Source organism: Python bivittatus, unplaced genomic scaffold, assembly GCF_059951505.1.
Source record: "Python bivittatus isolate LINGU-HERP-01145 unplaced genomic scaffold, Pbiv_v1 ctg000980_np1212, whole genome shotgun sequence".
Classification (NCBI taxonomy): Eukaryota; Metazoa; Chordata; class Lepidosauria; order Squamata; family Pythonidae; genus Python; species Python bivittatus.
In genome coordinates this window covers 24,211,098-24,225,006 of record NW_028277125.1, presented here as the reverse complement: position 1 = coordinate 24,225,006, position 13,909 = coordinate 24,211,098, and the positions used below count along the sequence as shown (strand labels likewise).

At 36.7% G+C, this 13,909-nt stretch overlaps 1 protein-coding gene across 1 annotated transcript; it reads left to right on the top strand.

Moving 5' to 3' along the window:
• The first annotated feature begins 3,465 nt into the window (after nucleotides 1–3,465).
• LOC103050019 (glucose-dependent insulinotropic receptor-like) lies at nucleotides 3,466–13,862 on the top strand. Its single transcript, XM_088132051.1, has one exon. The coding sequence runs from the start codon at nucleotides 10,618–10,620 to the stop codon at nucleotides 11,605–11,607; it is 990 nt and encodes a 329-aa protein (XP_087988177.1). The 5' UTR covers nucleotides 3,466–10,617; the 3' UTR covers nucleotides 11,608–13,862.
• Nucleotides 13,863–13,909: the final 47 nt, after the last annotated feature.

The following is a 13,909-nucleotide window of genomic DNA, read 5'->3' as shown; positions in this document are numbered from 1 at the left end:
GCTTAAATCACTTCATTGATTTGTCTGAATAATATATTGAAGAAAGAAGCAAAAGCAATTTCATGTACGTTACAGATGTTTGAAATCTCCCTTCCACAATCTTTGGCATTACTCACAACCGTCATGTAAACCCAAAAGGTAATCCCATTGTCTTAAAGGATAATGATTTTAGACCAGACATTGAAGAACAAAAATGATTTTTGAACTATGCGAATGCTATTTAGTGCTAATTGTTTTGTTGAAGAAGAGGCTTTCATTCAGTAAGTTTACCTCCAACAAAATGTATTCAACTTTCAGCCACAGTTCTTTCAGGTGTGTTGGAGCCTCTCTTGGCTCCTATCTTATCCTTTTGAATAACCAATCAAATACATTCAGGGTAACAAGTAAGGTTAAAATATATCTTAGAAAAAAGATTTGCACTTTCCATCTATAACGTACTCCATGTATATAAACACTTTCAGATTTAGAAAGCAGATAATCATATCTGTGCTTATGATTAATTTGTCTTGGTAAGTTATGAATTTGCATAGCTTCCCATATAGAAGGTCTAAAGTCCTTCTGAGTTCTTCTTGTTTGGAGTTGTTTTAAGACTAGTTTTGTTACACTGAAACTCTTGAAATGGTACAATAGCACAAAAAGAAAAAATAGCATAACCTGTTAATTATTATATTTCTAAGGCTAACTCAAGATCTAAAATTTGTGTACTATTTTTTGATCTTCCAGAATTCTTCATCTAGTAGGATAGTAAATAAAGGAACAAATCAAAAGATTATGTGCTAATTTCAGGTTGTTTAAAGTCCTAATAGTCATTTAAAAATGTAACATCTACAAAGTCAAGTCTTCTTTGAGCTGTGCTTAACTCAACATGTCAATGGAGTTTTGTGGCAACCATACTGAAATGGTTTGCCATTGTGTATTTTGAGACTTGTTTGTGACTTTGTTGTCTTTCATTATGGTTCTTGTTTGGTCCTCCATCCAAGTACTAACCAGGTCTGACCAACATAGCTTTTTGTAGATAGCAAACAACACCTTGATACCTATTTCAAGTTTGTCTCTTGCTGTTTTTGACATAAAAGGTAATTATTACTATACAGTGGTACCTCGGGTTACGAACTTAATTCGCTCCGTGACTCTGGTCGCAGCCCGAATTGGTCACAACCCGAAGGAAATTTCCCCATAAGGTTCAATGTAATTACCATTAATCTGTTCTGGCGTGGAGGACAGGGAGGCGGCTATTGCTTGGAGGGAGAGTCCCCCTCCCTACGACCACGTGTCGGGCAGAAAATGGCCGCAGACCACGTGTCAGGGGCGGAAAAATGGCCACGGACCACATGTTGGGCAGAAAAATGGCCGCGGATCACGTGTCGGGTGGAAAAATGGCCGCGGATCACGTGTCAGGGGCGGAAAAATGGCCGCGGACCACGTGTCGGATGGAAAATGGCCGCGGACCATGTGTCGGGCGGAAAATGGCCGCGGACTGTGTCATGGGAGGGAAAATGGCCGCATATCCTGTTCGTACCCCAAGGCGGAGTTCGCAAACCGAAGCAAAATTTTGCGGCTGGAGCTGGTCGTAACCTGAAAAGTTCGTTAACAGAAGTGTTCGTAACCCGAGGTTCCACTGTACTGTCCCATTTGGAAGTCCAGGAGAGCAGCAGGAGTGAGGGCTTGCTATTTGGTTGTTAATTATTACTCTTAAGGTTAACCTACAATCTTAATTAAATGAACTTTCAGTTTAAAATGTGATAGTGATGAAGAGTTCCATGATGGTGAGACTGATTTCAGTATTATTATTATTATTGTTATTATTTTATTTGAGTTAAATGCCTCCTGACTCCAATTGACTCTGGGCAGCTCACAGCATAAAAACAAAATAGCAAATATACAATAAACAATAAACAAGATGGGGAATAACAAGCATGTTATACACCCAGCGAGGGGGTCCAATCACCCTAGCCTGGGAGCCTTAAGCTGCCAATTTTTAAGATTTCATGTTGCTGCTGAATTTTTTCAAGTTTGTCTTTTATAGGCTGACATTTGGTCCCCTATGCCAAACTATAATATGATCTTATTATATGACACTGTTCAAAGGCCTCTTCTGGAGAAAACTGGTTTCTATTCCCCCTCCACCCAAATATCAATTTATGTTAGGAAACATCTAGAGCTTATGTGTGACAAAATTAGTTTAAGGGTAGAAAATAAATACTACCACTGCCATTGCCAGCTCTGCCTGCAAAAGGATAATGCACACTGTTGGCTCCATGCCAAATCATTGATAGGATGGGCCCCTAGATTTCTGATTAAGAATAGAATGGACATCTTGTGTTAACCCTACTACAATAAACATGAGTCTGTGTTGTAACTACTAGTTCTGATTTCTTACGTAGTTAAAAGATTTATAGATATGTGTTTCCACTCTTATTCTTATTACAGAATTCATTCATTTTAAACAGTTTTTTTATAAATTTTCAAAGTTATTGAAGAATTATGTTTTCAAAAATAAAATTGTGGAGTCCTTGGGGTTCTCTGAGCTTGGTTCTTTTCTTTCAAATGTTTCATTACCCGGCTAGGTAATATCTTCAGTGCTAAAATGGGATGGGGTTTGCTCTCTGTTTATATACTGTGGCATGCCTTGTCAGTGTTGGTGGGGGTGGGGGTTTTGTTTTGCTCCTCTGGTAATTCCTTGATTAGCGTATGTTTACTGCTTGATTGTGTGCCTGGTGGTAACCTTTGCTTATCTGGGTGATGATTGCTGGTGAGGTGATCTTCTGGTCTTTTGTCTCTTTTGAATAGTATGTAGATGCTATGGTTCAGATGGTTCAGTCTGTCTATGTGTTGTGACCAGGTATACAACATCTTCCAACAAAATGGATATCCACGCAGCTTTATCAAAAAGTGCCTGACCACTCAACCTACTACAACACAACCTACACAAGCTATGAAAAGGATCACACTGCCATACATCTCAGTGTGATGTCTCAGAAACCACCAACAGACTATTACAACCACATGGCATCTCTGTAGCACACAAACCAACAAAATCACTCCAAAATATCTTAAGTAAACCAAAAGACCCAGTAGCACAAGAAGAGTCATCTACAACATACAGTGTAAGGACTGTAACAAACACTATATAGGACAGACAGGCAGAAGACTAGCAGAGCGCATGCACGAGCACCAACTAGCAGTTAGAAAACATGTTGAAAACTCCTTAATCTCACAACACATGGACAGACTGAACCATAGTTTTAACTGGGAAACTTTCAGCATTTTAGACCAAGCTAAATCCAAAACTGCAAGGGAATTCTTGGGAGCTTGGTATTCAGACAAGGCAGCAATTAACAGACAAATAAACAGCATATAAACATGCTAATCAAGGAACTACCAGAGGAGCAAAACAAAACCCCCACCAACACTGGCAAAGCATGCTGCTGTATACAGTATAAACAGAGGGCAAACCCCATCCCATTTTAGCACTGAAGATGTTACCTAGCCGGGTAATGAAAGGTTTGCAAGAAAAGAACCAAGCTCAGAGAACCCCAAGGACTCCACAGTTCAACCCTGAGCTACAGATATTCACCTCTATTGGTACCAAAAATAAAATTCTAAAACTTAAAAATACTGAATGACAGTATAGCAAACATTATTGAAAATATTGTATATTTAATTATTTGCAGTTATTTTTCCATAAGCCCACAATATTTAGGTGATTTTTGAATGGGGGACAGTGAAATCTGCAGAACAATTCAGATTCTGCCTCAACCCAAAAGAAAACTAAACAACCAGCATGGAACAAGAACTAATAAAAACCATTTTAAAATATGTAAAGAAATAATAAAAACAATTTTTATGGCCGTATTGATTCAACTAGTTGAAACTCATTTCAGACTTCTAGTTATTTTATGAAAATCAGGCATTTCTAAAGCTGTATATAAGTATTTTTGAATTCTACTTAATTCAGCTTGGTTATGATAGAAAATTCATTATGGTCTGTGGACTCCCTTTTGGTTTTGTTCAGTATATGTGATACCTACTATGAACTATCTGTGAGGAAGACTTAGGTTGAAATACATTTGGGTTTATTATATTTTAAAAACAGAATTAAGTATAGTTAGCATATGTACGTGTTTATAGGATATGTTTATAATATATATTTGTACATAGTGGGTGCGTTTTTAAAAATTAGTGTGCCGTAACTCGATTCCATTCTGTTGAGCTAATAAGAGATTTAGCTATCAATGTTTATTTTATGTTTATCACAATGTATTTCATGAAAGACTTCAGCCTTTAATATAACATCTTACCCTTTGAGAGGAAAGGTCAGTTGCTGGTATCACTACATTCTGCTAGAAAGTTATCAGGTTTAATCATGGGATATATAGTAATGTGTTTAGTTTTCTATAATATTCCCACTCTTGTAATTTGTGCAAGCCAAGTAAACCATCAATTCAGGATATACATCTTTTTTTCTTAAGATCCAAATTTAAACTGCTCGTTTTCTTCAAATGTCTATTTATGCACATCTTTGTTCAATCCAAAAGTACATCTTAGGAAAGAAGCAAATATAGTTAAGGCTTAACTTCACTATAGCCAATCAAAATAGAACTTCTGTTCTCTTTTATAATCAACAGCTTTATATTTCACTATATTATCAGAACTGGTGGACTTCAGTAAAACCTAAGTCTTTCAATACATTATATCTAAGTCCCATTGAATTCAGTTTTATATGTTTATTGTGGGGTTTTTAATCTCACTGAAAATAAATCTGAAAGTACTCCAAATTGGTTTACACATACAGATATAGTGTATGTGGCCTTGGAATTAGAATGTTGAATGAGGTGATCTTATCTGTATTAAGAGTTTGGCATTCCAAATATAAATGTAGCTTATTTTCTAAGACTTGATTCTGTTTCCAAGCCGTATTTTCATTAAATTGCTCTAAAATTTTAATCAGTCAGAGGTGAAGATCTAATCTGGTACATGTGGTGGACACTGATTGTGAAAAGCTGTTATAATTAGTTACTCTTTTAAAAACAAATAAAAGCTTCAGGCTGTAAAGCTTGGCCGATGATCCTGTGTTAATTGCTTAGAAACAACCCAAAAGTACAGACTCCTTTAAATAGTGTTTACAGAGCTATTACTGCATCTCTTTTGGTGGTCATTAATGAGAAGATTGGCAATATCTATCTCAAAATGGCTGACATAAAATCTGAATTGTGAACTTAATGAATAGACTGTTTGAACAGAGGATAAGTTGTTAGTGAATTAGAGTTAAGACTGGGTTAAACTAGTTCTATGTGGTTAACTAAATATAGCAGAGTAAAGTACATCTGTGCTTCTATGCTGTAAAATTCCCCCTTCTCAAATGTGTGTGCTTGTATATTTGTTTCCCCTCTCCCAGCAAGAGTACTTTGTTCTAGAAAGCAAAGTATAGCTTTATTTAATTCCAGAATTTATAGATGATTTTTCTGCTGAGTACTTGATTTTTGTTATAATTTATGATTTCTTATCTCTCTAAGTTTAACATTGCTCTATTAACTCTCATATTATAACATTATAATGCCATATGTGAGCATAATTTAGGATCTTTTCTAAAACTAGTTTGTTCTGCCTCAAGCTTGACATCTTATTGTGCCAATTCTTTTTCTCCTCCTTATATCTCATTAAAATATTTTAAAGCTCTTTGTAAATCCCAATTGTACTTCCTTTGCTTATAGTATCAAGATACATTTTATAGGTTACTATTTGAGGGGTGTGAGAAAAATGTTTTACACGTATTTTATGTCACACTCTCAACTCATCAGCCATATCTTTCTTTTATATTCTATTTGTCTGCTTCTTAACAGTATGCTTTATCCCAGGTAAAGATTACACAATCTCTTCTAGCCATAGCATTCTCATTATCTCAAGCAAGGGAATTTTATATCAATTAGCTCACTTATCTCTGTATAATGTCATGTATGAAAAATCTTGTTTTTCTTTCTCACAGCCATCTTAATTCAGTAACCTACAAAAGCTTGTTTATCTCTGACACTGACTTTTGATGCTCGCCAATCAGCACTCTTTCTTCTGCTGTATTAGCTTATTCTTCTCAAGGTCTGGCATGATAAAAAGTAGTCTGGATTTAATTGATCAGCCCTAAACTTTTGTCCTGATGATGAAAATGTGGAAACATCTAGGCTAATAATATTTAGAAATACTTACCTTGCATGAAGTAGTTCCTAACTCATTCAAGATAGATCAGTTGAAAAAGTAGTTTGAAACTACAATTTTTCATAATTATGGAGAAGCTATTTTGGTTCTTTCCTTACATATATATAGAGACAAAATTGTCACGAACACTGCTTTTTATTACATGTGCTGCTTTTGTTTAGAAAAAAATGCTAGATAATTTTTTTAGAAACTAATATCCTCAGTGTATATATAATGTCAAGTCTTTCCTTATTGTAGAAAAGAATTGCCGTGCTATGTTTTATTCTATTTATCAGACAACAGTCTTGTATTTAAACAATCCTTAAACTGATACTTCCAGTTACAGCATTAAAGTAATGTGGCCTGTATCCCAGCTCAATAAAATGAACAGAAAACGATGGGAACAAAACAAAATACATAGAAAACAAAGGGAATTTGGAACAAGCCTTTTGCTATCTTGTACTCTTGGTTTGCTAGAAGAGTAGGTGGAATTGCCGTTTATGGTTGTTATTGCCAGCCACCCAATTTGTAAAGACATTAGCCAAAGTGATGATCTCTAGATAATTTTTGGAAATTTTAAAGCATTCCCCATAAGAAGTTATTGTAATAGCAATGGGCAAAATGTTTAGTAAGAATTTGTTATCAGAATATCCCATCTTCTCAATAAAGAGGTGTTTTTAAATCTTCATTTGTGAGTATTGTACAACTCGATTGTTTTCAGTTGGCATATCCCAACCTAGAAATAAGCCAGGCAGGACAAATTGCATGCCTTTCATTTTTTGGTTTTTAAAATATTTTAAAAGGTCCCCTGTCAATTTCTTTGTAAACCAATTTACCATTTTTCCGTCCCTCTCACAGCCAAATTATACAATTCTACTTTGCTTAGTTCTTGCATGCATGTACATGTGCTTATAAATAAAATAAGTCAGTTACTGTGTGAGGTTGTACAACAAGAAAACCATTGTGAAAGCTCATCAGTAGTTCCAAGAAGTAGCCAAACATGTATATAACCAAGCTCAAAAGCAGCCTAAACCAGTACACTGAATTTTTAAATCCAGGCTAAAAACACATAATAGCAGTCTTTGTATTTATAACTTCAACAGTATTTGCACATGTTTGTGAAGCACAGTAGAGATTCACATCTTTCTGTGCATTCTTCTCCATTTACCTGCTTTCTTTTTACTAGCTGCTTGCAAAAGAAAGCACATACTATTTAACATCTGTACGAAACCACTGGAACAGTCATTTGTTGGTTTGGGGCAAGGTATTGTCGATATGCTGGTGATAACCATCTACCTCCACCCCATGCCAAACTTGAAATTAATTGTTATCTGGAGATTTAGTGGATATATGGAGGCTGTTGTGGACTAGGTAGGATTAACCAGGTTAAAGCTAAATCGTAGCAAGATGCTGCTGCTGTTTGTGTTGAAACCATTGGGCTCTATGTCTACAGTACTTCTTTGTTGGCTCTGGACAGGATTGCATTCATTCTGAAACAGCAGGTCTATAACTTGGGGAGGGCTCCTGGACTCACAACTACTGTTTTGCCAGCTTTTGCTGTATTCCAATAGCAGCTCTTTTTTTGGAGCAATGACAGTTATATCTTTGTCATCTCAAACCTACAATACAGTCATGCACTCTACTTGGGGCTGCCTTTGAAAGCTTCCTGGAAGCTGCAGTTGGTACACAATGTGTCTGCCTACTTTAGCTGGTGAAAGCCATTTTAGCAGTGGGAAGGATATTTTGCAGGAGCTGCATAAGTTTCCAAGTGTTCATATTAACATATCAAGCCTTACAAAGCTTGGCTTCTGGTAACTTTCAAGACTCTCCTTCGAACAGAATCAATACATCTTACCCATTTTAACCCAAGAAGGGTTACTTTGGATTCTTTCCTCCTCAGAGTTAAGATGGCTGAGTACCTGAAGAAAGGCCTTGGTGGCTTCCCCATCATTGCGAGATAGTTTGCCCCCAAGGTCAGATTGTCCCCAAGTTGTCAGTGCTCAAAAAACGTGTGAATTTGATTATATTATGTTTATTTATTCAATTTAGGCGCTGTTAGACTCCAGACTGAATCTGGGAGGCTCATAATACAAGAGAATATAAAAATAACAAGCTACATAAATAATAAACAGATGGCAAATCCAGTCAACATATAAAACAAATATCATGCATCAGGCAGGGGCTCTAACCACCCTAGCCCAGAGCCTGGGAGAAGAGCCAGGTCTTTAAGGCCCTCTGGAATACATCATAATATGTATAAATATGATAAAATAATTGGAGCCACCCAGATTTTAGGGGGGGATCTTGTTCCAGAGATCAGGCACCATGGCAGAGAAGGCACGCTACCGTGGTCCTGAAAAATGATAGTTTAATTAAAAGGATCTGGAGCGAATTAATTCTGTTGGTTTGAACCAGACAGGTGGATGCTACTGAAAACAGGTAGTCTCTCAAATAGCCAGGCCTTATGCCATGTAAAGCTTTATAGATCATAACCAGCACTTGAATCACACCTGGAAGCAAACTGGCAACCACTGCAGTTTGCAAAGCAAGGGTGTCACATAAGCATACCAGAGGATGCCTGTCACTGCCTGCGCTGCCATATTTTGGACCAGTTGAAATTTCTGAGTGGTCTTCAAGGGCAGACCAATGTAGAGTACTTTTTAGTAATTGAGCTCTGAGTGACTAGGGCATGAGTAATGGTTGGAAGGACCTCCTGCTCTAGGAAAATGCACAACTGGTGGACCAGATGAAGCTGTGCAAAGGCCACAGCTGCTGCCTGCTCATTGAGCAGGAGCTGTGAGTCTAGGAAGCCCCCCCAGTTGTGCACCACTCTTGAATAGACATTTGAAGCTTAATGCTTTATGGTGAGTTGCTTTGGGGGGTTATTTAGTTTTTTATATTTCTGATTTTAGCTTATGAGGCTCCTGGAGTGGGTTCTGATTTTATGGGCTTTTCTGCTGTTGTTTTTTTAATTGTAAACCATTCAGAGTCTAGTGAGTATGTGTTATATAAATAGAATGATACATAGACAATGAACTCACCCACCCATAAATTTTAATTGTCTATATGAATTCTTAGTCCCAATAGCAAATAATAAGCTGTAGTGACTTACTAGGCCGTCTTGCAAAATGCAGCTCCAGAGAGAGGTTTGTTTTTGTCTGCCCAAGTGCTAGGTTGCTGCTTTCCTCTCAGCTCTCCCACATCACCCCCTCCAGTTTAAGCCCATAGTGATGATCATAGAGTTGGAAATATTCAGAATATTTGAAATGATGACGAACCAAGTTGCATCCCAGTTTCAAAGCAAAATTCTCAGAATACAGCGTGTTTGATTTCAAGTGTGTAGCACTTGAAACTTGTTTTGAGGTAAAATAAGTTGCACACACTGTTTTGGATGTGGTCAACAAAAGCGTAATTTAATGACCCATGGTTATTTTTTTTCCTAAGTACATTTTTGGATAGCTGAGACAATGGTAGCTTTGATTCAAGTTACAAAGATTGTTTGTAATGTTTTTAGTTGTAATATTTGCATCAGTATTTCATTGAAGGATATAGCCTATAGGGTTAGGGTTTTTAGACCTGTTAACAAAATATCAATAATGTGTGTTCTGTTTAATGCAGTTGTTGTGCTTTGACAGAAAGCATTAAATATTAGAACTGTTGAGTTATAGTAGTGTTAAATTACTTTGTTGGTGCTTCATCAAATGTAAATGTAGAAAATGCTGTGTTCCTAATCATTTGTTTAACAATCCCCTTGAACCCAAGCAAGTTACAAAGCTTTCAGTCCAGCAACTTTTTCTAGTTTACATTCCAATTTTAAATCCAATATCTGCTTAGCTGGGGAAAAGTACCTTTTTTGGATCTCTGTAATAACCAAAAAGTTTTCCTCCCAGGATCCAGTAACCAGGGACCCCATGGATATGTTCTATTTATTGGTCACCTCATCACACAAGATCGTTTTAATGCATGGAGAAGGCAAACAGTCACACACCCTTAGATGTCTAATGGTTACTGAGATTGCGGTGTCTCTTTTTGTTTGCTAAACTCCTCCCTTATCTTTCTGCATCAGAGAATTTCAGAAATTGAACAAATCTGCTTCCAGGCTGTTTTGCATCCCTTCCATTTCAGCTAATTAGTTCATTTTTCCTGAAGCTTTTAACTGGCAGGACTTTGGTCCTCCATATATCTTCAGATGTCTCTCTGCCAGCGGAAGAGTACCATGAATTTGGCAAGAGAAAAATAGGAAACTGACAACAACAAAGATGTTGGAGCAGAACATCTATCAATTTGAAGAAAACCATCTGACTAGAGACAAGGATTGTAGCCACCAGCATTTCATTTCTTGTTGCTGTGACTAAACAGTTTGGTGATTGGAAAACATATTTACTCCTAAAATGATATTGCTTTGTGAAGATTTGATACAGTTTGTATATGCAAGGCACATCTAAAGCTAATGTATCCACCAGTTTACTAAACAAGATGCCAACTATCGTTTATGCAGTGCTACATGTCATCTTAAGTATATTCATCCCATCTGCTAATCTACTGGTAATCATTGTCATCTGTCGGCTGAAGAAGAAGAGATCAAGCAGAAATTATGTCTTCATCCTCAACTTGGCAGCTGCTGATCTGCTTGTGGGTGTGATGTGCATTGGGGATGCTCTGGATGATGCAACAGATGCACTGTTTGATACAAACCTGTTTCTTTGTCTTATGAGGATCTGCATGGGTATTACTCCTTGTATTGGTTCTATTCTCACATTACTCCTGGTTTCTCTGGACAGGTATTTGGCAGTGAAGCTTCCCCTTCATTACCCCTCACTCGTGAGCAAGAAACGTGTAATCCTTTCTCTTGTAGTCCTCTGGGTTCTTTCCTTCTTAGTGGGACACATGCCACTTATTTCTTCAGGACTGCGGCAGAAGGATTTAAATGGTAACTGTGGGCTCCTGTCTGCTACCAAAAGTGACTACCTCTACATAATCTGTTTTGGCATTTTCATCCCTGCATTGCTGACCTTGGTGTGTTTGCATATCTCAGTAGGGAAGATTGCTTATCTACAGCATAAGCAGATCCAGCGCTCCTGCTTGCATGCAGATATCTCTTCTGCTCATCTCCGTTATTTCAAAGCTCTAAGGACTATCCTTATTGTGATTGTTTGCTTCATTGTATTCTGGGGTCCTTATTATGGGACTGCCATTGTGAAAGCTACCTGTAAATCCTGCAACCTGAATCCACTGTTGAGGGATTCTTTACTGCTCCTAGGAGAGATGAATTCTCTGATAAATCCTTTTGTGTATTCATTGTACAACAAGGACATAAGGACTGAGTTTGCCAGGCTGATGAAATGTAAGGGAAAAGGACAAATAAGGCCATGTAAATCTATTCATTTAGCAACTGCTAATTCCAACATTGGAATCTGAAATGATTTATATAATGGATTTATAAAATGGAATTAATCTAATTTCTGCCTCTTCTTCAATAGTTCTTCAGATTACAAAACAGTATTTTCAGTCTCTACTGCAGAAGAGAGAAAACTAGCTAAGCACAGTTCTGATCAAAAGAGGCTCCCCTCTTAGTCATAATTCGGTTATTTGAAGATAATCAAAGATGGGTTACATAATAAGTAAATATTGATAAATATCTTTTACCTGGTGGAGTATCTTAAAACTGAGAATACAATGGGACTCTCCTATTTGTCTTCCTCATGTGGGTCTTTTGGAAACTCTACTAGTAACAGCCATAAATGGGTTGCTCCCAGTGTATGTTTTGAATACGGTTTAAAGGATCGAAATCTTCAATTTCTTGGATTAAATCTTCTGCAAACAACTGAAACAGGTATGTCTTTAAAGCCCTTTCTTTAAAAGGGTTAAGAGCTTGATGGTCATTTTCTGACTCTTTCTCTCAGTATACAAGCCTGTTTAATTTCAGAACAGTTCCAACAAAAAAGAAAAGTAATTTCAAATTACTTGGATATCCCTGGATCTAATCTTAGTTAAATCTTGAATTTGCAAACTACTCCATGAGCAAAAAAGTAGCTTTTCAGCCTTAACCATCTATCAGCAATAGTGGCATATTAAAATCAAGCCTTCCATACAAACTGTTCTTAATAATGAGAACTTTTCTGAGGTACTTTGACTATCTAGAAAACATGCTGTATGAATATTAAGTTACACACCAATTAGGTTATAATCCCAACCCCACAACAGAAATACAGTTCCTCCCCTAACTCTGCCTCTGAAATGTAGCATTAGGCTCCATCCATCCATCCATCCATCCATCCATCCATCCATCCATCCATCCATCCATCCATCCCTGTGATCTAGAATTCTCTTTCATGTGAAGTCCATTTGACTTGTACATTGTCTGGTTCTGGTTATTTAGCTCAACTGCTATTTCAGAAAGCATTTGGGACCAGTTCATTACTTGATGGGCATATTTTGGGATGGGCTTTTTTCATGGTTCTTTGCTATTTTATGTTCTCATTTATATGGTTTCTTTTTTTTATATTTGTTAGCTTCCTTTGGATTGCTTTTGGGCAGTTTTAAGTAAATATAGAGAAGATAATGTAAACGAGGAGGAAAAATGAACAAAGAAACAGCTTCTGCAAATTACACTTTGCTAATATATTGCACTTTTCATACCAGTCCAATCCCACTCAGAAATAAAATCCATTTATTTAAATGAGGCTTACTGCCAGGGAAGTGTCCATAGGAATATAATCTAAAGCTAATTTTGATGCATAATTGTGTTTATATACTGCTTTATTAACATAGATTTCTTGGTACAGTTACTTTGATGAAAAGTTTAATGAACAGAGAATAAATAACAGCCATCCCAGTTCTACCTTTTAACTCTTGAGTCCTACCACCTTTGCTGCTGCTTTACTATATTACTCAATTATTGTTTTAATTCCTGATCTGCTGCGCTGAGGGCATAATTTATCATGTAGTGTCTGTTTTCAATAGTCTATTTCCTTATAAAACAAAAAGGAGAGATTAAAAGATGGATAAACAAGGGTTTAGACAAGAGTTCACATGGCTTTTTTGTCTAAAAATTGGTTTGTAACACTGCCTTGACTGAATGAAGGTAATGGCAGTAGAAAGTACTTCTATAAAATCATCTATAAAGTTGCAGATCCATCACTACACATATAATAAGTGGAATCTGAAATTTACCTATGTCGATAGGACCATTACAAGTCATGAAATGGGGGTCAAGAGATCATGAAGAGTTTTATAGAACCTAAACAATTACATGTTATTTTGAGAAGGTTTAATTGCAATACTAAGAGTTGTTCCTTTTTATGATCATCACAACTATCCCTGTTTTTTCTGCATTTTAAAAAGTATCAGCACCAGCATTCTATACAGGAAGGGAAAATTATACTTTCTGACCCTGGAACTTACATCCTCAGAAAACAGTTTCCTCCAAGTAGTAGATAAAGCTTTATTAATACATCAAAACTATGATTGTTTATCAACAAGGTAGCTCCGTTAATATAAAACAATCTTTTTTCCCCTCTGCTGCTTTTTCACTTAATAAAGGTACATTATGTATTTTCCCCAAAGATGGACATGGGTCTGAGTAATGACTGGGATGGTTTAATTTTCAGACACTGGGAACAACAAATCTTTATTTCTTTTTTCCAGCAGCTTTTACAAAAATCTTAGGTGTAACCTGAAACGATGTCAGTACCTGATAGGGTCTAATTCCATCAAGATT

Coding starts and splice junctions, on each gene's coding strand:
- LOC103050019 (XM_088132051.1), top strand. CDS start 10,618: ATGCAAGGCACATCTAAAGCTAATGTATCCACCAGTTTACTAAACAAG.